We start from the raw sequence: 23,190 nt of genomic DNA, 5'->3' as shown, positions 1-23,190 counted from the left end.
CTGTTATGAGTAATTGAGAGGGTCATGTATGGAATGGAGTCATAGTTGATGTAGAAGGATGGTGGGAGTCATCATTACCTAGGGTCAATCATTATATCTAAAATACTGGTTAGAAATAGTCTTGGTGGCATCAGGGATTGACTGGGTCTCCTGGATGGGGAAGATATTCAAGACATAGAGGTGTAAGTATGATTGAGGAGAAGAAAGCCTATTAGATGATTTTTTTAAAGGAAGTTATATTTGTTTCTCAATCAAGGCATCTCGATGTCAGGAAAGGGAAATACTGGTATTGGATTGAGTTACTCCTTAGAATGGATGTGGCAATAGCCAGATCATACCACAGTTCAGTTTTTTTGACACCATATTTTTGAAGGCAAATGGAGTAGGTTGCATGGAAGGTGATCAGGAGAGGATTGGGACCCTGTCACATGGGGCTGACTGTGGCCAGGAGCAGGCACGAGGACAGGATAACCTCAAGTATTTGAAGAGAGGTAGACTTGCTCAGGATGGTTACAAGGCAAAACTGGAGGTAATAGCAAAAAGGGAGAGATTTCAGGACTCAATCCAAGAAGGGTGTTTAAGACATCCAGAGCTAACAACAACAAAAATTTTTCTCCTTAGAGGATAATAAGTGTCCCACCACTCTCCATGTGCAAAGACTTGTGAACACATTCAAGCTGTATAGCCCCTTTCCAATCAAAGATTCTATGACTCTGTGGTTAAAGGCAACAGTTGGGTGACTTAGAAAAATGAAAAAAAGGTTCTATCACCAAATCTTGATCTCACCTGGGGGTTGGTTGCCCCTTCTGACTTTCATCTGAACACCAAAGTGGATCCTTGGGACATTCTGTTTGGGGGATTGGGACATGGAGAAAAACTAGATCCTTCTATGACTTTCCCCTTTTCTGGCCCCTGCCGCCAGAATTTTTCCTCAGAGAGGAAGCAATGACTTCCCAGCTTGCAAAGCATGGCACTCTGGTTAGTATGTGCAGAACGCGGAGAGGAAGGTGGGAGATAAATGTGAGTGCATTGGAGTTCCTCATTAGATCTCCTGTAAACAGTGTAATGAGTCCTTGAGAACACATTCATTACAGTGCTGCCGTGTGGGCTTGGAGCTGAGAGCACATACGTTTTTGAACACCCAGGAGGTCCCTGCGATACAGTTTAATGTCTCATTTGGTGCTCATTAGACCATGGGAGTCAATATGTCTTTAATTTAGAATGATTCCACCTCATGTAAAAGAAAAAAAATATTCAAAACAAAAAACAGATCTGACTAAGAATCAGCTGCTCTGAGCGTTGTTTCCCTCCTACTTGAATTTTTTTCCTTGTTGCTATTAGCTTTGTTAGGACCGTGCAATGGAATTACAGCAGTTACACCTAGTCGCTCTCGTTCGCAGCTAAATTATGCAGAGACGAGACTCAGTCAATTGGAAAACTGTCATTGCGAGAAGACTTGTCAAGTGAGTGGGCTGCTGTATAGAGACCAAGACTCCTGGGTGGACGGCGATCACTGCAGGAACTGCACGTGCAAAGTAAGACTCTTTGTAAAGAAATGAAATAAAGACACTTTTAACGGGGCAGTGTCACTGATTATGGTGTGATCTGGTTCTTCAGTATAGAATACTAACTAAGAGGTATTACCTTTCTACTAAGCCCTGTTTAGTAATCTATGAGTTACAAAGGGAAACTGGTAGAAGTGTCGTTTTATATATAAATACTTGGAAATTAAAATTCACTTTCCCTTGACAACACACTCTAATGTGACCGAATATTTTATAAGAAGCTCACTGTTTGGAGTTTGGAGGTTAGACTATCAGAAGGAGGAAGAACTCCTTTGAGTTTTCAGAGAACCTACTGGTTAGCTTCATTCAGAACTGTTCTCTGCTAGAACAGATTTTAAAAGGGGGTTTAATTAGTTCCTAAGTGTTTTTTTTTATTGAATTTTACAAGGTATCCAACATCTGTTTCAGAGAACGACAAAACTGCTGAACTTTCAGGGTAGCCATCATTAGTGGGCTCCTTTATCTGTTTCAGAGAATTCCGAAAGTCCCAAATTAATATGTAAACCCTGTCCAGTTGAAATTATTTGATACATATCTGAAGACTGCCATTGTTGTCTGAGAAAATACAAAACAGATTGTTAGCGCCTCAACAATGATTGACGGTTTGAAAAAGGTGTTATTTATGTTCTTGAAAAAATAAGCTTTTTGGTTTCTGCCTAATCTCCTTAGCCCACATGGGCAGGTGGAATGAAGCCAGTGATGTATATCAGAAAAGTAATTGAGGTGGCACGGGTTTATTCAGGCAGGAGGAAATATTTTATGTATGGTCCTGGAGCAGACGGGGTATTCTTCACACGGCTTTCTGTTTCCCTGGTGAGGTTTCTGGGATGAGCTGTGAGCTCTGTCCACCCGAGGGAGCTTTCAGAGAACACTTCTGAGATTCCTTTCCCGGTCCTTCCTTCCTCAGAGTGGCACTGTGGAATGTCGAAGGATGTCCTGCCCCCCTCTCAACTGCTCCCCAGACTCCCTCCCTGTGCACATTGCTGGCCAGTGCTGTAAGGTCTGCCGACGTAAGTACTAACTGAGGGTCGAAGTGGCCCTCTGTGCTTTGAGACTGACTTTTCCCTCTGTATTTTAGGCCTCAACAGATTAACACTGATGAAATGATGAAATGAAATACCCATAGTTGATGTAATATTAAATGTATTGTAAGAAGAGCTGCTGTATTTTCATCACCTGTGATGTGGCAGACACTTTACATAGGCTACTTAAAAAAATTCTCAAGTCAACCCTAATTACTTCATGTCATTCTATATAGAGGAACTGGTGTTGACAGGGATTGAGTCACTTGTACAGGGTCAAACAACTTGTAATGGGTGGATCCCATCCCTAAAGTCACGACTCCAAAGCTCCATGTGTTTGGTCCCCCCTCATCCTGAATCATTACGCTAAAGGCCAAATTCAGTGTATTGGCATTCTGAGGTCTTGGCCAGATTTCCTGTTACTTAAAAGGTCTTTGTTATGAATGTTGGGATGAACTTCAGTTATAATACTAAAACAATTTCCCTCAAAGTTGACTTGTCCAAGTTATGTAGTGATTTAAGAATCCTTTTCCTTCTGTATTGCAAAGGGCACTATTTTAGGTGAAATAGTGAAGGGAACATAGAGATAAGCAATGAGTAAAAGCTGCCATTTAGAATGCTTGTTATGTGCCAGTTACTATTCTAGGTGCTTGAATTCTCTTAGCTTATTGAATCCTCGAAGGATTCTGTGTGTGTGTGTGTGTGTGTGTGTGTGTGTGTATGTGTGTGTGTGGTGGGGTGGGGGCATGGGGGGAGGTTATTATTATCCTTGTTTTACAGGAATCTTAGGCTTGGGGAAGTTAACTTATCAAGGTCACAAGACTAGTGAGTGGCAAAGGTGAGATGTAAAACTAGTTCTGTCTGATTACAAAGCTTGTAGTCTCTCATCAAACCATATGGTCTTCCTTAGAAAAGGAGCGTTTAGGTTAGAAATGTGGCATCCTACAGATAATTTTCAAGGTCATTTCTCTGTTGAAAAGCACCAACATCGTTATGATTCAAAAGATAATGGTCTAGCTTTTGCCAAGAATAACACATCACCTAATATGACATTGGAAATGCGAGAGCTAGTTTGATCCATCTGCCCAAACCTTTGTGGAACTCTTTCAAAAAGAACTTTTGAATTTTCCTTTTTCTCGTGGTTGGCATAGCATGCCAGTTACTCAGCGGAGTGCACTTGGAGTTATCTGAAAAAAGAAACTTTCTTGATTCTGTATCAGGGGCTTTGGAAATCACATCTGGCAAAGCGAATGGCTCAAGTGCCCAGATGTAGAGATTATAATCTGATGCCATAGTGGAAAGATGGTTTTTAGTAGGTGCAGATATGTTTTCCAATTTTTGATATTTTATGTAACAGTCAGCAGAGGAAGAAGTTGAAAAACTATTGGGAATTTGTATTAAAAAAAAAATTTTGTCTTTTAGCTGTTTTGTGTTTTAACCTTTTGGTTTTCTAATTGTGAGAGCAATGTGTCTTGTGTAACACCTGATTCCACAGAGAGGAATAAAGGTAAAGATGGAAAAAAAATCTCCCATAATACCACTACTTGGAAACCAACACTTGAAATTTTAGTTTTTAAATTCTATTTTGTGTACTATTGGGATCTTATTGTGCAGATAAATTTTATCCTGGTTTGTTGAGTTACCATTATCATTTAAGTGTAGTTCTGTTTTTTTTAAACTGTATAAACCATATTTAAAATTTTATTTTATTTATTTCTATCACCATTTACCCCCATACCCATTACCACCTCCGCCTACCCCCCTCTCCCTGCTGCGCATCATAGTGTTCCATTGTTTGCCTACTGCATAACTTATTTAACCATTCCACAATTGTTGGATATCTAGATTGTTTCCTACTTTCCACTCTGATAAGTTACTCATTAGTAACATGTTTTGCATAGAAAAACCACATTTCTGTATTTTATATTTTCTTAAGGTAGAATTCTCCCAAGTAGAATTACGAGGCCCAAAGATTAACATTTTCAAATGGTACATATCATCAAATTGTTCTCTCAAAGTGTGTAGGTAGTCATCTTTAGCTATTCTAATTTTTTAGAGAGTTTAAGTTTTAAAAAACATGTTAGTAACTTACCCAGTTTTTTTTAAATACTGATCCACAGGCTAACTTAATATTTTTTGCCTTTTATCTGGAATTCATAGCATTTTTCTAGGTAGCACCCATTTTCTAAGTAGCTCCGATTGGTAGTTTGACATGTTTATAGTTTAATAAAACGGTAATGCAGATAATTTAGTAAGACCACTACTTAAAAAATGAAAAAGAAATGATATAAGGCACCTCTGGTAATCAAAAGGTTGAAGACCTTTAACCTAAAGGGTTTTCATTTTTTCCTTTTTTTTTTTTTTTAATAGAAATGTGGGTTAGGCAGGTACTCGGTGTTAGTGCCCGGAATAGTGGTAAAAGGGTGCCTCTGCTTCAGAGGGCTCACTTCCAAGTTAGAGGCATGATTCTCAGTGTCCAGGGTTGTAAGTGCAGTCCTGGTGGAGGGGGCGCTGTTAGCCTGTCCAAGCATGTCAAACGGGCGGCCCGCACGGGTGGTGGGCCTGGCATGCTCCCCAGAGGAAGTGGAGCCAAGCCAAACGTTTCTAACTTCTAGAAGGTAACTGTGGCAGGTTGACCAGTCGGGTGGAGGAGAGGAGAATGAGGACTGATAAAGCAGAGTTCTAACATCAGCCAGTAGATTTTCTATTACGTTTTCAGATATCTTCACATCAGAGAGAGGTTGGAGAATAGTTACTTTTTTGTTGTCCCTTTCCAATAAAATTTCCTTCAGCTGCTCTCTGGATTTGGGTGGGGGCAGTATTCTAGGGACTCGGAGGAAAGGTATTGAGCTGGCGCAGGCAACAGGCACCATATGGTGCACAAAAGCAAATTGTTTTGTCTGTTGTCTTATTAAGTGCTCATGTCCTTGTCATGGCCTCAGGAGCTGCGGCACTTACAAAAGAAGGCATCTGATTGGAAATAAGAGAGAACTTTTTCTAAGTGTCCATGTCTTGGTTCATTGCCTAAGAAAAGAAAGGAGATTTTGATAGTAGAGGTATCTGTCCTGATAATAGGATGTACCTCTATTTGTTTGGGAGGCATCAGGGAAAACTTGAGAGCCTTCTAGATTCCTGAGCTGTGGACACGCAGTCCAGGAAGTGGTGTGGAAGTTATGTTTGTTGGTTGTCTGCTCTATTCAAGGCATTGATCATGCCTAGGTGCACATTAGACTCACCTAGTGTCCTGGACGTTGTATGTTTTTTTTAGAGGCAGATTTGAGAACTGTCAGAGATTTGAGGAAGACAGAGAGGAAATGTTCAGCTATGCAGAAGAGCATTAACAAAGGAGAGAGGTAGCAGAGGGAAAGGGAGATAGTTTACCTGATAACAGAGGGGTTCTCATGGGTGAGTAGAAATAAAGCTGCAAAGATGTGTTGGATGATGATCTTATCCATTCCATTTGTCCTGTTGTCTTTACTGAGGTTTCTCTCCCAAACACTGTCCTTACCCCTGGGTGCAGCAGCACTCGCATATGGATCTTTCGCTTTGTCAGGCACTTTATGTGTTTAATTCATTTAATTTTTTCAACATCCAGAAGCGGTAATTCCCATAATTATTTTACAGATAATGAAGTGAAGCACAGAGAGGAGGAGTAACTTTCAAGGTCTCAGCCTTTGTGGAGCCAAAATAAAACCCAGATAGTCTGGCTCCAGGTCTGATGCTCTTAATCCGTCTCCTCTACCCTCTGCTGTCCAGGCAGATGCATGCGCCGTCTCATTACAGCAGAGTACTGTGTAGCATGCACCATATGGACGATACAGTGGTAGCACAGAGAAGTGGTAGCACAGGGAGAGACTAACTCCATCAGAAACGTGTGTTTGTGCATGTATGCACGTGTGCATGTGTGCTAGGAAAAACTTCATAGGGGAATAATAGCCGGGCAGGGTGTTGACAAAGGACTAGGAGTTTGCCACAGGGAATTACCCATGCAAAATGATGGCAGTAAGCATTGCATTGTTTTGGTACTGAGAAGTAAGATTTTAAAGCAGGGTTGTGGCATAATCAAACAAGTGCTTTCACAAACCCTGCTGCATCCGGAGAGCTGGAGGGCGGTGGGTGTGGGATTCCAGCATATTCCAGGTGGAGCTGTTGAGGCTGGCAGGTAGGCACTGCTTAGGGAGAAGAGAAGAGAGCCACGTGAGTGGAGCTAAAAGACTGGCATACGGTAGGAACTCCATAAGCATTTCTTTTTTCAAGAGACAAATGAATCAAGGACAGATTGTCTGTAGGGGAGAAGGTGCCAGATTTTGAACAAGAGCTGGTGGGGGACTGACAGTGTGATTAACAGAAATAAGGCAGGTGGAAGAAGTAGTTCAGAAAGCAGTACACTCTGCTTGGTGGGTTTGAGTTGGAGACGCTGAGGAGCAACCAGTTTGACGTGGGTGCCTTGCTCTGAGGGTTCTAGGTAGCTTCCCCATAAACATCTTCGCCACACCTGTGTGTGCAAATGCGGAAAGGCAATTTTGCTATGAAAGATCAAAGGATGAAAAATTAAAAAGGGACATTAAAGAAGCCATAACACAACATGAAACATCAGTAACAAAATTAAAAAGACTTCGTGACTAAAATGAAGATACATTGACTTTGAAGTCTTTTGTCCCTAGTGTTATACTTCTGGGTTTGTTTGTGTTTGTTTTGCTTGCTGATTTGTTTCCACCATTGACATTGCAGTTTTTCTTTTTGGTTGTTTTTTGTTTTTGTTTTTTCACGGTAATTTCTTCCTTCATTGAGAGGTGTCATTTTCCAATTAAAGAATCAATGATTAATGCTCTCAAAGACTGTTGCAAATTAGTAGCTGCTTTTTTTCTACTTGCCACAGCTTGATAAACTTTTGGTTTTGATGGGTGGGAGTGGAGGGCTGTGGTCACCAAAGTATTTGCACAAACTTATATATATAATCATTTTCTAGTATAAGCTGAATCCTGGCTAAGATATATGATATAAAAATGAGAGTACTGCTCAGCCAGTGTGGCTCAGTGGTTGAGTGTCCAACTATGAACAGGAGGTCACAGTTTAATTCCTGGTCAGGGCATGTGTCTGGGTGACTCGATCCCCAGTAGGGGGTATGCAGGAGGCAGCTGATCAGTGATTCTCTCTCATCATTGAAATCTCTCTCTCTCTCTACCACTCTATTCCTCTCTGAAATCAATAAAAATATATTTTTTTAAAAATGGGAGTACTGTGAGAACTTGGTCAGTGGAGAAATGAAATGAAATTGACAACTAGCTTAAATACATTAAGCCAGCTGAAGGTAGTTGATTCGTTAATGGAGAAATAAAATTGAATTATCAAAAAGGTATTTTCTCTTCTATGGAAAAATTGCCAATGACCAGTTAGGTGGTGAAACGTTTGTGGTGAAAATGCTTGGGGCAAAGGTGTTGACAGCAAAACCACTGGCTGTGACTTGTAGAGGTGGTACCTGGAGCCCACTTTGTGAATGAGCTCACAGAGGCAGGAAGGTGAGTGGGTGTTCAGCCTTTCTGATCTGCCACCCTCCTTTATACTGAAACACGGAAGGCTGATTCTGGTATTCTAAGCTGCAGAATGCCAAGGGATGGCGAGTACATGCAGGGCACAAAGACCTAAATAAAGATAGAGCAACCCCTGTCCATGTCTGACAGGGCAGCTATGATGTACCTGTCAGTCACTTATTCAGTATGTGCATAAATGGCAGAAGTCTCCAGTCATTGCACTGGAGAAATCGGGTTCACATTTGAAGGGTCTGTGGGTGCAGAAACCCCCAGTCCATTTGTTTCTGACATCTTGGAGAAGTGTGCGTTGGTGCCGAGTTTCAATTTCATGGTCGGGCTGTGAAGTATCCTTGTTTGCAGGTCCCCAGTGTGATAGGAGGGATTTCAGGTATCCATTTACATCTCTGCTCCTACCGACTAAAGGCACCGGAGCCTGACTCACCTTATGCTTGAATTTCCTCAGACATTGAAAGTGAGCCTTTGGGCTGTAGATCAAAAGGTTGCATAATGAGGACTGATGTTAGGCATCTGCAGGGCAGTGACAGGGAAGGAGGGGTACCCTCAGAGAAGTGGGCTGAGTATGAGAAAGTAGGGGACAGTCTGGTGACCTGCAGTGATGATTCCAAAAGCATTCCTAAGGTAATTTCATCAATACTTGATATTATAAGCATAGACACGTCCCCACCAGTGCCAAAGTGAAATGGCTGAGGTGTGTGGAGTCATGCTGAATTCATCCCCAGCTCCAAGAGCTCGCTACTGTGGGAGGACATAAAGTTCAGCGGACATTTAACTTTTATACCAGACTGGTGGATCTGAGGCTGCATGTGTCCCCACGTGTGTTGTGAATGTAAACCATAAGACATGCTTATTTCCGAATTGGAGTTTGGGGATGAGGGTATCAGAGGAAGGGAGGACTTGAGCTTGTGTCTTAAGACAGGGTAGCAAGTGGGTTCCTACCATGGTAGGGGTGGCCAGGGGCAAAATCAGGAAGAAAAGTCTGTTTCTTGGCTTCTCAGCCTGGGCCACAAAGCAGATGGCAGTTTTGACAGCAGGGCAGTTAGCAGGGCTGTCACTCTGGAGGGAGCTGTCTTGCCAAGTTGGCAGCAGCTGTGCTGGGAGTTATCTAAAAAATTATATCACCTCTCCACTTGTTTATTGCCATCGTTGCTGTTTTTGTTCAGGAAACCGTGGTGTCTGCTTTTAATGTTATAGAGATGTAGATTACAGCATAGGGAATAGAATCAATAATACTGGTATGCATATGTGTGGGGCCAGTGGGTACTAAGAGCAGCAGGGAGACCACTTTGTTGTACATCTGAAACTCATAAAGAAGAATGCTGAATGTAAACTGTAATTGAAAAATAAAAATAAATGCAAAGAAATGCATTGAATAGCAGAAAGAACTCTTATCCGAGAATCAGGAAATTTGGCTGGCTTTTACTACCAACTAGAGGCTCATCAATTTTAACATTATTTATTGTGACTAACAGTAAGCTCGGAGAGGCATTGAGCTTGGGGCTGGTGAGAAAAATATGGGATAGACATAACCCCTACCTTCACGGGGTTGCAGTTGGCAGGGGAATGTGTAATTACCTGGGCCACTGAGATAGAACATCATATGCACTGTGTTAGTCTAGGTCCAGAGCACCACAGAAGCACACGGTGAAAACATTGTACCAGTGTTAACAACCAAGAATAACTTCTTGGGGGAAGCCAGGCCTCAGTTGAAACTGATGGGATTTGCATATACTGTTCTCTCTTCCGGGAAGAGACTCAGCCTCATCCACCTTCACTTGCTTAAAAGTGGGTCAGCAGGTTGAGTCGAGGACCGAGTCCTAGTGGAATGTAAGTTGAGTGGTGGGAGCTCCATTTACTAGTATGCTTCTCTTTTCACTTTTCTACAGGCCCTATGTATTCCACATGCCCGTTAGCCTGTTAAGCTCACCTTTCTGAGGGCAGTCTCTCTAGTGCACTGATAAAGCACTTTACGGGCTTGGCTTATATTTCTCAGTTGTCTCTGAGCTTCTCGGGAACAGATAGGCTAAGGACATGCACTTTTCATGGTCGCAAAGGAAAATGGCATCATTCTACATTGTGGCTGAGGTTCTGATGAATGGAGCATCTACGAGTTCCTCTCACCTAGTCATTTGTCTTATAGCTGGAGTGTCTGAATCAAATCTACTGCTATTGTTCTCCCTGGAGATGATAACCCCTTCTTTGTTTTAACTTCTAGCCACATCAGTTCACTCTCTAGTTCCTTCTGCAAGTGCAACATGGAAATAGTTGTGTCTCCTTGGTGTGAAGGGCTCATGACAAACATCATTATGGCTGTGGTCTGACTGGGGTATTCGACAGTTATCTCCAAGCTATTCCCATGTCTCACTCTAGACAAAGATATTTGTAATGCTTAGAATCAGAGCATCTATGCTCTGTGGAATCTGTTGGAGTTTGATGGCACCTCTGAGGTTATTTTGTTGCATAGCATGACTGTCTGACCCATTTTTCTGTTTTATTACAGCAAAATGTATCTACGGAGGAAAAGTCCTTGCAGAAGGCCAGCGGATTTTAACCAAGAGCTGTCGGGACGGCCGAGTGAGTTTCAATCGTAGGATCCCTCTCACTGGTAGGGAACTGCAGGCAGACATGTTGGCTTTAGGTCGGGTTCTGAAGTGGAGCATGTGGCCTGAGTGGGTCTCTGTGGTCCACTGGAGTCCTTGCCACTGACATTGTGTGGTTGGCTTGTAGTTGGTCAGCTGTGGGTCAGGTAGCCTTGGGAAAAGCTATTAAGGAAACAATGAGAAGGGGAAGGGAAGTAGAAGCTATTATGAGTCAGGGAGGGTGGCAGGTGGCCCTGGGAACATGTTTTGAGTCGTTTTGGAATCAGTCTGCGATGTCAGCTGGGGACAGTGTCACCTCTCCTCCCAAGTACCTGGTACAGTGTGAGAAAATGCCTTTGTCTCCTGCCTGCCTCCTCCTATATGTTTCTTGAAATCAGATATGTAGAACCATAGATCTCATTCAATAATCATTCACCAAATATGCACTGAGCTAGTGATACATACCAGGATTGTACAATAGAGAACAAAACAAAGTCTCTATATAGCACTGGCAGTCTAGTGGAGGGGACAGGAAATAAACAAGTAAGTATACACTACAATTCTATAAACAATATAAACCAGGCGAAGGAATAGAGAGCTTTACAGTGGGGATGGGAGGGCCTCTCTGAAGAGGTGCTGTTTGAACAATGTGCTGGATAAAGTGTAGGAGTTGGTCTTCAGTTACTTAGTGAGGTGTCCCCCAGGAGTAGAAGCATGAGAGACAGAGGGAAGGAAGGAAAGGTGGGGGAGCCAATGTGAGGTGGTGCGACAGAACAGCCAAAAAGGCTGCTTTTGTGGGGCATCTACAGAGATACTAACCAGAACCACTGTGTCTCAGAATAGGCCACCATTGCTCCCTGGTGTTACCTGCATTATTTCATTTGCTGGGAAAAAGATAGGGGAGAATTAGGCATTAGAGACCTGCAGAATTCTCGCAAGAAGCTTGAATTCAGTTCTTTATGGGGGACTTGGATGGAGGGAAGGCTTTTTCCAGTTTCCTGTCTCTCATCGGTCAGAATTGATCCCAGGGGTTAACGACTTTGAACTTCCCTGTTGCGGCTCTTTCTTGGCTGCTACTGGGAATGCCAGAGTTTCCATGGGTCCAGACAGTCTGGTGGAAATGCAGGTGCGGCCGGGGGTGCTGTGGGCAGGGGCTCCTGAGGCTGTGGCAGAGGCAGGGATGGTGCGACCGCAGGGGTCTGTGATCTTTCCATCAACAGGGCCAGCTACCAGGCCTGGGAGTGGGGGAGCTGGAGGGTGGTCTCCCACGTGGGGCCAGCATATTACCACATAGTGCTGATTAAATGAGATAAACCATGTGGAGAATTTGGCAGAGTGCTTGGCACAAAGTAAGTCCTCAATAACTGAGCTGTTCTTGGTATTCCACATGACCACACATGTCCGCCCTGACTGTAAGACACATGTCATGTTCTCTGTAAATTGTTTCCCTTCTAAGGAAGGGGAAATTATTTGGATTCTAAAACCCCTACTTTTTCTTCTACATCTGGGATGACTAAAGGCAATCCTGCCCACTCTCCTGATGACCTCAGTGTCTGCCATGCATCTGTCGCTTACAACTAGCAACCCTTTTACTTTTTGAGCAGAAACAGTGGGGTGACAATTATGACTTGATCCCTGTTATTATCAGAGGGGATCAAGGCAGACACCATTAGAGACTTCTAGAAGATAGGGACCTGAATTCAAATGCCAGATGATTGGAATAGCATTTACCAGTGCTGTTGGCAGATTGTAGGTGCCCTATAGTCTTTGGTTCACCTTTTACTGTTTGTTGTTGTTATATTTTTACAATTTAAAAAGAAGTTGGGACAGACATTACTTACTGTCTTTGCATAAGTGGTGTGTGTGTGTGTGTGTGTGTGTGTGTGTGTGTGTGTGTGGTATCTGTGAATAATTTCATCCTCTTTAAAGAGTCATTAATTTATTGTATTTCTACGGTTATTTACTAAATGTTTACTTTGTGTATAAAGAGAAGGGTTATTGACAACAATTAAAATTTTCAATCACTTAGTATTTTCTAGACACTAAAACATTTTAAACATCTTACCTCATATAAAGGTCATAATAACACTATGAGGTAGGTCCCACTTGTATATCCATTTTACAGATGAGGAAAGTGAGTCACAAGAGATCAAAGTCACAGAGCGAGTCGTGAACTGGCTGGGATCTGAACCTATGTCATCTGGCTCTTAGCCTCTCCTCTGCCACTTCTCATGGTGTTCGACTTACTTGCAAATAATTCTCATTTCTGAATTTTCGAAGAGTAAGTTCAGAATGATTGAATTATCACTTTTTAATCTGTCTAAGACCAGATTGGTCAGGCAATGAGTGGCTCATTGATTGCCTTGATAAAGGGGTAGCATTGTAAAAGGGCACAGGAGCACCTGGGGACACATTTAATAGATGTTGTCAATAGGGAGAGAGGGTGATAGGTATAGGAGCAGAGGGCCTCAGGTCTTTCCTTGGCAGCCTTTCTCAAGATAGAAACACTAATGCCCTATGGCACCTGTTGTATGTAATGAATTAACTTCTCTCCTAGGCATTTAAAAGGGTACTATGCAAGTGCTATCCTTAGGAGAATTGAGCAAATAATTACTCAGATAATTTTCTGTGTTCTGTGGTTCAAACACATATATATCCCCAGTTGACAAGAGGCTGCCTGGAAATCCAGCCATTTCCAGTTTCCTGGATTCATTTTAAAGCTTTAGCAATACCAGTAAAACAGACAAATAAACAAACAAAGAAAAACAACCCTTGTTTCAAATATTTTCACCAAGTTTTTCTAGAAGTTAATATATTATTTTTTAAAAAAAAAATCAATGATGAGAGAGAATCATTGATCGGCTGTTTCCTGCATGTCCCCTACTGTGGATGAGCCTGCAACTTGGGCATGTGCCTTGACCGAAATTAAACCCAGGACCCTCCAGTCCTTAGGCTGAAGTTCTATCCACTGAGCCAAACCAGTTAGGGCAATATATTTTTTAAAAATCAATATGAATATCTTTAAGCTGTCTTGCTCAATTTTGTTCAACTATTGATACCCTGCAATATTTGTTTAGGCCAGCAACAAATTGTTTTACTTAAAGATGTGAATTTTATGTTGTTAGAACTTCAGGTTGAAGCACAGCGATCAGCAACTTGGAAGTGTTTAGATTTGACCAACCACATGGAGATGGTTGCTCTAAGTTAGAAAGAAGTGGAAGAAACATATTTTCCCAGCAGTGTAGAGCTCCAAGAGTCAGAATAGTGTAATCAGCAGGATTAAAAAATGTTAATCATGAGTTACTTCTTTGCTAGAGGTAGTTTTGAAAATAAAGTTTAAAAAGGTTTGTGCCTAATTGTGTGGCTGGCCTAAATGGATTTGGAGGCACTTATGTGACTGTAATCACAGTTGAAATTATTTTTCAATTCAGGCAAAGGGGTTTGTCTCTATTTAAACATTTGGAATGATCTTACTCATCAAATATGTTAAAGGTTGATTACAATTGTTGACTGATTTAATCAGCAAAGCAAGCCCTTTTTATCTTAAAAGAACCTTTCCTAGTGATTATTTGAAAAAGTCTCCTGTAGCATTTTTAATATTTCTTTTTACAAGAGCAGATATATACACAAGATACGAAATTGGCAGTATAGAGGGAAAAGTATAAGGAAGAAAATGGAAATCACTCCAGAATCTCACTACCTCGAGATGATCTCTTTTAATAGTTTATTTTTGATAGTAATAGTGACATTTATCTTAGCATCCTAGTTTGGGTTCTCCCAGAAACAGACCCTAAGCTAAGGATTTCAATACAAGTGATTCATTATGGTAGCTCCCAGGAGAACCAGTGCAAGAGGGTGGGGAACGTAGGAGAGGGAAGGGCAAGAAACTGAGCATGGGGGGAGTTTAGGTGAAAGGGCAGACAGTCCCTGATCCCTTGAGGTAACGGGATTATACTCCAGCTATTGTCTCTCCTCTGGGTAAAGAGCCTCCCATGCTTGTTACTCACTGTCTTTGGGCGCTGGAAGTGGGAGATGTAGAACTTATAGGTAACTCTGGCTCTCTGCAGGGGCAACCTTCTGAGGGCGGCAAGGATGAGCCAGGAGCAGCGAAGCATTCAGAAGCTGGGGGATGAGCACCCAAAACTTGATCAAAGAGATCCCACAGTGTCCACTCCTGTTATTTATGTAAAGAGGCAGTAGGAAATGAATAAATATATTAATATTAATGCCCCAGTGCACAGATTTGTGCACATTGAAAGGAAATTAATTAGAAGGTGGAAGGTAGGATGGGACTGGGCAAGAGGGGCCAGACACACCCAGGAGCCAACCTCCTGCAGGCCCTCCCTGGCCAGCCCCAAGGGCTCCCAGATTGTGAGAGGGTGATTCTCAGGTGATGCACCCCTGAATTGGGCTCCCTCCTCTCTGGTTCTGGGGTGCATCACTCGAGACCTGCAGCTGCCAAGTCACCGTAGCTTGGCAGCTCCTGCATTGAGCATCTGCCCCCTGGTGGTCATTGCGCATCATAGCTACCAGTTGGACGGTTGGACAGTCGCTTTACATATATATAAAAGTAGAGGCCATAGTGGTAAATAATTAAGCATTGTGTTTTCCTTTGCACTTAGCTTGTGCTCCTAATAGTATGGTCACTCATTTCCAGTGGCTTGTAATAACTGGTTTGATTCCCTGTTGCAGAAAGGAAGGTACATTTGCTAGGCACACTAGCCATAAGACTGGTGCTAATTCTTGAGGCTGTGTGCCACCCGGCTTGGCCTAGTTTGAGACACAATAGAATGTAGCTGAAAAGGTGAACTGAGGGTGATTAGCAGAATCAGTTCTCAGATCTTAGGGCCTGTTATAAGAGATCTAGCTGCCTTTGGGCAGATCAAGTGTAAAGAACAAAGGGGAAGAAAGAAAAGACATCCAAGGAAAGCTAGAGGCTGAACAGTCTGGGCTGAGGATGATATGAAAGGCCAAGAAGCCATGGTGCAAATTATTTTTATGATGAGTAGTTGGAAATTAAATTTACATTTGACATTTAAAGTTATGTTTATGTTCTCACTAAGAATGGATGTGCGTGATGAATGGGAGTTCCTGCCCAACCAGTGAATGGTGGGGCCAGTGGGATGATAGAGTCTCTGGAGATGGAAAACTCAGTGTCTTCCTCATCCCTCTTGGCTCCCAGCTCTGTCCTGTTCTCTCATATTTGTTAGCCAAGACTCTTTCTTGAGCTTGCTTTTTGGTTGACTTAAACATCCTCTTAAGAATGGAACAGAGTAAAGTATATGATTTTCTAACAACTATGCTGTACACCTGAAACTAATACAAAATAATATTGAATGTCAACTGTAAGTGAAAATAAAATAAGATACAAGTGAGAATATGCTATACTAAAAAAGAAGAAAGAAAAACCGAACATTTAAAAAAAGGGACTCTCAAACCCTTTTTTGTAATAATTAATGGACTAATTCTTAAAATTCAGAGCAAATCTAAATACAGGTACTCATAATACCTACCTTCATTGAAGTGAGGTGCTGAATATTTCAAATTTTATTGTGATTTTATTTATAGCAAGGGAAAAATCTAGCACTCATGCCAACAACCCTCTTCAGTTCTTTCTTACCTGTATACCTTGCCTCTTCCTCTCTTTCTTCTGCTGGGAAAGTATTTTCTTCCTTTTTTTATTCCATTATTCAAGTTCCCTAGAATGTGACATCTTCATAATTTCTCCAAACCTGGTCAGAATTATTCTCCCATGGCACATTATCAAACCTTAGTTAGATCACATTTTTAAGGACTTGCTGTAATGTATTATGGTTTCTGGATTAAGGTTTTTTTTTTTTTAATTTTTATTTTTCTCTCAAACTGTGAGCTGATCAAGGGCAAGGAAGATGCCTTATTTATCTTTGGGTCCACAGTGATGTGGTAGATAACTGAAATGGCTCATAGAAGCTCGTGTGAGCTCATTGTACATTCCTTCCCCCTGTGTGTTCAGTGATATCAGGTTGGTAGTTCAAAATCTGCCACCATCAGGGTATTTGCACCACAGAAATCAGCAAATACTACAAATGAGGGCTCCCCCACTTGCCCAATAGTTGATTGTTACAATTTCTCAGCACACCATCTTCAGTGACCTTCTGTGACAGAGACTAGACTCAAAAATGTTTGTTGAAATTGAGGCTCTTTTTGCATAGAAAGGGACCTGTATCTTCCCCTCCAGGAAATTCATCAGTTTAATTTGAGACTTTGTCATGATTGCGGAATTCTTGGGAGAGCTGTTAATTATGGTAGCTGGTTATCACTGCAGGCTGTTAAACATAATGAACAGTTTTGTTTCCCTATTATTTGACTTCCAGGGTGGAGTTTTAGTGAAAATTACAGAAGCATGCCCTCCTTTGAACTGCTCAGAGAAGGATCACATTCTCCCAGAGAGTCAGTGCTGTAGTGTTTGTCGAGGTAAGAGGGCTTGGTGGCGGGCCTGGGCTTGGGCTGAGGGTACAAGTAGCTTTGGGGACATCAGGGTTGAGTGAATTGTGTGATGATAATAGCACAAGTGCTGAAAGTCTGCTCTGCTACTTAGAAACATATCCTAATGACCTTTCTCAGTCCTAGTCTCCTTAATTGTAAAGTGAGGATAATGGCAGCATCTCCTTCTTAGGACTATTGTAAGGATTAAATGGGATAAGGCATAAGCATCTAGCATCGTGCCTAGCATGTGATAAGTCTTCAATACACAGTAGTTCCTATGATAATGATAATGATCCTGCAATAATGACCATCATCATCATTATTATTATACTAGAGACCCGATGCATGAAATTCATGCAAGAGTAGACCTTCCTTCCCCTGGGCTGCCGGCACTGGCTTCCCTCTGGCACCCGGGACCTGGACTTCTGGCTGCAGGCAGGCACCCGGGACCCGGGCTTCCCTCACAGCTCTGGTCGTCCAGAAGGATGTCTGATTTAATTAGCATATTACGCTTTTATTATTATAGATATTTCTCATGACTGAGATTGGAAGCATTTTTTTTTCAGCCCTTTCCATGGGTCAATTCCCATATCCAACAGAGGATGACTTACAGTAGATCCTTACTCATGGATTTACATATAACATTTATATTTCCTGTAAGGAGAAACAGTTCAGGTAAGTAATACCTAATTGCTAATTAATTCTTGGAGAGAAATTGGTTTGCCTTCTCTTCTTGAAATTACCTTCTTTCCAAAATTTACTCTTATATATCAAACCCCTGCTCAAATATCACTTCCTCTCTGAAACTTCTCACCCAGGCAGAATTACATGAGGAGGTCTAATTAGGAGGTTAGGAGAACCTTAAATTTAATTGAAACCTTAAAAAACAAACCCAGTTAAACTGGCAGCTATTGTTTCAAAAGCCTACTCACTACAAATCCTGTACCATATCCTCAAATAGTCAGGGAGCTAGATCCCTTTGGCTTACTTCAAAGCTTCTATATTTGAGAAAAATCAGCAGCATAGCAGGTTAGCTCATTTAACCTCATATTTTACTTTTTAAAAATCTTTTCTTCAGTACAGCATGGGCATATAGTATTTCCTGTAAAGGGCCACAAAGTAAATATTCTAGGTTTTGCAGGACCAGAAGGTTTTTTTTTTTTTATTGCATCTACTTACCTCTGCTGTTGTATTACAAAAGCAGCACAGCCAATAGGTAAATGAATAAAGGAGTGTGGCTATGTTCCAGTACACATTTATTTAAAAACCAGGTGGCAGCCCACAATGTGCTGGCTCCTCCGCTAGCACCTTCTGACACATAAACATGTTGTATTTGATCGTGGAGTGTTTTCAGCTGAGGCTGCACTTTCTGTGGTTGGTCATGAGAGAGCAGTATTTTGGAAACATTCTTGGGATACCTTGGGATGTTGATAGGTATGAATGGCTCTTAGAATCAAGGACCTGATAACCATGCCCTCAGAGCATCTTCCCTTATTTCTCTGCTTTCAAGGTTACTAGCGTATTTGCCACTAGGATGCTTTACAAAGACCTCGCAATTGATGGAATTTTCTGAGGGATGCATTTATTGGGAACTGATAGGGTTGCTAGGGAGGTCTTGCAGTTTAATGCAAAATCCATCAGCTGCTGTTTTTTGAAATGCCAAGTGGGACTCAGTTTATTTAAATCTTTTCTGATGTATGGTTTCATTAGAGCAGAATCATTGATTATCCCACAGAAGTTCAAGAGGACTTGCATTGCTCTGACCCATTCACAATGGACCAGGTGTTCCTGCTTCTGCTAGCACTTCTGTGAGTGTGTGTGCTTCTTCATCAATGAAGATGCTGAGAGACACGACATCTCATTAAACACCAGACTCATGCGAGGCTCTCCTTGCTGGCAACCTGGCGGCTTTCACTGAACCTGACTCAGCTTGAGGGAACATGGGAGGCAGGCATAGGGCTTCAGAGATGAGATGATAGCCAGGGTTAATCTATGACATTGATTTTTCCTTCCTTCTCAGCCAGGAAGCTACCAACTGTTTTTGTGGCCGCTGCTGGTTTTTTGGAGGGGTGCGTATTAGAGAGAGTTACTTATGTACATTTTGACAGGAATCAGAGCATGTCTTCAGAAAACATATGGTGGAGGGTACCTCTTTTAGGGAGTGGGTTGAATTAAACTATTGAAGTTCATGGGTCCTCTTGGGTTCCTCCTCCCATCCCAGAATTCAGACACTGGAGTGAAGAAGGCACATTTTTGACTGAGGCTTTTCAGGAGCACTTCCTGTCATTACCTCCTTTCTCCGTGTTGACCCATGGCAGAGAGGAGCCCAGAACATCCCGCCCGCCTGTCCATCTGCTGGGGCTCGCTTTGCACATTGGACAATCAGAAAGCGAAAGGCATGTGTATCTGGGCAGCAGGGTATTCTTTTTCTCATGAAAACATAACATTTATATGACGATTAACAGAAAATCAATCCGGATGAGCTCATAGGCCTATTGTCTCAAACTATGCTCTCTGTGAATTTTACTCCACATCTCTTCATTCCAACTTATTTCCCAGGGCATCTTTACAGAAAACATAATAGTCTCTCACACTATTGTGGGAGATGTTTTCTCCCCTTTGACTTCTGGTAGTCTTTTACCCTTTTCTCCCTGTTCATGTTTTCTGAGGCGAGTCTGGCAGAGGAGGAGGGGTTGGACAATTACTATTCTGAGGAGCCTTGGAAAGCCCAGAGTGCCTCAGCTAAGGGAATTATTCAGTGCTTCTCCCCTCTTTCGTCCCCACTCTAAAACAGAATGTAATGAAAAGGTGAGAAACACTCAATTTCTATGTAAAGTAATTTTTGTCCCTCATATGGGGAAGGCTGCACTGCTTGCTTTGTGGATTGAGATTGAGCCCTGACTGGCAGGCAGCAGGGGAGCAGGGAGGCGGGACTCCGATGGCCTGGAAAGCAGGGTTCAGGGATGAGCACGGTGTATGTTTTCCGCTGGCTGGTTCCTGCCATTCTGATATTATTGGTTATGGGAAATGAAGTGGCTGTAGCTTCTTTCAATACTTGCCTGGGAGGCCCTTCAATTAGCATATTTATCATCTCTCTGTCTTACTGTGGATATCAGCTCATTAGTTTGAGGGAAATCACCCCAGGAGAGCATTATTCCTCAGAGCCCAAGCCTTTCTTACGCCTGCTGAGGAAACTGAAGTTTTTCCAAGGCTTATTTTCCTGAGGACTCTGATGAGCCATCAGACTTGAGGAGGCTTCGATTGAGAATTTGAGAAAGCACAGTGCTTTTTGCTTCTTGATCCCGGTTGGCTGATTATAGAATATCCAGCCCTGGCTGGTTTGGCTCAGTGGATACAGCGTCGGCCTGTGGACCAATGTGTCCCGGGTTCGATTCTGGTCAAGGGCACACGTCTTGGCTGCAGGCTCCTCCCCAGCCCAGGCTCTGGTCAGGGCTTATGCGAGAGGCAACCGATCAATGTGTTTCTCTCACATTGATGTTTCTCTCTTTCTTTCCCTCTCTCTTCCATTCTCCCTAAAAAAAAAAAAAATCGATGGAAAAATATCCTCAGGTGAGGATTAACCAAAAAAATAAAATGAAATTATATATATATATATATAGAATATCCAGAGAGCTCTCCAACTTTTTTTAAAAAATGACAATTGTTTTAATCATCACAATTAAACAAATTGATTCTTTAAATGTAGGCGACAATGTAGATGAAGGTATGTTCCTATTCTACATTTCTGTTACTTTTATGTCAGCGACTTTGAATGAAATTATGTTTCATACCAGCTGATAGGCTCCACATATGCACATGTGAATAATGGTGGAACCCATTTTGCTGAGATAGGACTTGTTTTCCTCAAGTTCTAACTCTTGGCTTGATTTTGCAGCTAACTTTTTTTTTTTATCGAGTCATGCCCATCTTCTTATGTGGTTTCATATTTGACCACCCCAAATTAACTAATCAAGAAGAGAGATGAAGACTACAGCTTTCCACTGAGTTTGTCTGTTTGTAGGAAGTAAACCTAACACCTTAGAGTTAAGAATAATAGGCTGTGACTGACTTAAGATGTTCACCATATCAATAAAACTTACATCCTGACTAGGGTCTTGGACACCTCGGGTCAGGCTCAAAGCTAGTAATATCCCAGTCCTTTAGAGAAAAAGCAAGGTAATCAGCTGAACAGGTGGTTAAACCCAGTGGGCTGTAGGTGCAGCCAGGATGCCCCTAGGGCAAGAACTGCAGGACCTTTAGGAGGGAGGACATGCGAAAAGGATCAAGGTGATGGACATTGGTAGGAAGAGGCCACTGTGCAATTGCTGGGACCCAGGTCTTAATCACTGCATCGTTTTTTTTTTTTCTTTGTCGCCTCAGGACAGTTTATGCCTGAGGCAGCATGAAATTTGTTTACCCTCATCATCACCTTGAGGTAATGGCTATATATAGCAGGAGCCTCCTTGCTTCAGTGGGAGGCCAGGAGGCAGGGAAGGGAGGAGTAGGCACTGCAGTGACATCTCTGCTCCTGCCTGGGAAGAAGTAATAAAAGCATGCATGGAGCCCCAGCAAAAAAGACCACTCGGGAATTGCTGGTGCTCTCAGTTAAAGGGGAAGGAAAGAAAAGCCAACAATCTTGACCGTGCATTTTCAGGATCCCTCTGGGAAAACGCACATCATTTGGCCCATCCCCGAACTCTTGAAACACTCCTCAGGGTTTCATTTTCCTCGTAATGGACGCTAATTGTATCTTCAATGTCGCCATTGACTTTGCAGGGTTTTGCTGCGTGTTTAAAACTTTCGGCGTTGGGTAAAAAGTTCTTTCCGACATCTGTTCCCAATGAGTTTATCTGTCATTTTAATTCTTGCTCATTTGCCTTGTCATCTGGCCTGGACTGATATTAGTTGAGATTATTTGTGCTATTTAAGGTTTTATGCCCTTCAATTAAATCTTCCCAAAGAGTCTTGGAGCCATACGATTTTTTCCCCTAGTCTTTCTTATCCTTTTAGGTGAATCTGTAATTGAAATGTTTTAGAGAGAGGATTTCAGGGTGTTTGAGGCGGAAAGAGGCTGGAAAAGAGGTACTCCGTGAGAATGTAATTCAGTACCTAAATAGTAGAGGAACTGGTGGTTTGTAGAGATCAGGTCCTCCACATATCAATAGATGGCATCTGATCAAAATCCCTGCAGCCCTGGCTAGATGGACACTCAGTGACAGGGCTGCCCATTACACTGTTGAGCTGAGAGCCCAGGGCATTTGAAGGAGTGCGCAGCCTCAGGGAGTCCATGAAGCCTGTGCTATTGAAAGTGCCACAATGGACCAGGGTCCAGGGAACCTCCCGAAGGAGGCATATTGCCCCAGAGAGGGACCAGGTATAAAGGCCAGGCTGCTGGGATAGGAAGACTCTTATGTGTCAACTATTGCAGACAAAAACTAAATGCTTTCTAAGATAGAACATGTGAGAGTCCAGAGCTCAGCCTCTAACAGACCCATTCTTATGGCCCAACCCTCTGTCCACAGTTAAATGTCTTCACCCCTTGAGGGCCCATACTTTGATGTTTCATGCTTTATTTATTACCTGGTAGTCTTTTATTCTCTTAGTTTATGATATAAAAATATATGTGCTTCTTCTAGGTCATAACTTCTGTGCAGAAGGACCTAAATGTGGTGAAAACTCAGAGTGTAAAAACTGGAATACAAAAGCTACTTGTGAGTGCAAGAATGGTTACATCTCTGTCCAGGGAGACCCCGCCTACTGTGAAGGTAAGTGAGCTATGTAATGAAATCACTTGTGAGAAATGTGTTCCTGGTAGACATGGTTGAAGGTGGAAAGCCAGCACTTGACTTTGGACCTATAGGATCCTGTAAGAAATTCTGTCAATTACCTAGGGCAGTGGAAGGGAAATTGCGGCCCCTTGAGTGTGGCTCTTCCACAAAATACCACGTGTGGGCGTGCACGTACAGTGTGATTGAAACTTCGTGGCCACATTCAAGGGGCCAAAGAGCCT

At 42.3% G+C, this 23,190-nt stretch overlaps 1 protein-coding gene across 2 annotated transcripts in view; it reads left to right on the top strand.

The window, feature by feature from the left end:
- The window catches only part of NELL1 (neural EGFL like 1), a 687,144-nt gene that overhangs the window by 148,224 nt on the left and 515,730 nt on the right, over positions 1-23,190 (top strand). For both annotated transcript variants that reach the window (XM_006753968.2, XM_006753967.2), the window contains exons 7-11: positions 1,401-1,535; positions 2,473-2,575; positions 10,637-10,710; positions 17,069-17,168; positions 22,817-22,945. In XM_006753968.2, coding sequence (XP_006754031.1) covers positions 1,401-1,535; positions 2,473-2,575; positions 10,637-10,710; positions 17,069-17,168; positions 22,817-22,945 — 541 coding nt within the window. The remainder of the gene's footprint in view (positions 1-1,400; positions 1,536-2,472; positions 2,576-10,636; positions 10,711-17,068; positions 17,169-22,816; positions 22,946-23,190) is intronic.

Source organism: Myotis davidii, unplaced genomic scaffold, assembly GCF_000327345.1.
Source record: "Myotis davidii unplaced genomic scaffold, ASM32734v1 scaffold330, whole genome shotgun sequence".
In the NCBI taxonomy this organism is placed as follows: Eukaryota; Metazoa; Chordata; class Mammalia; order Chiroptera; family Vespertilionidae; genus Myotis; species Myotis davidii.
This window is presented reverse-complemented; position numbering and strand designations above follow the sequence as displayed.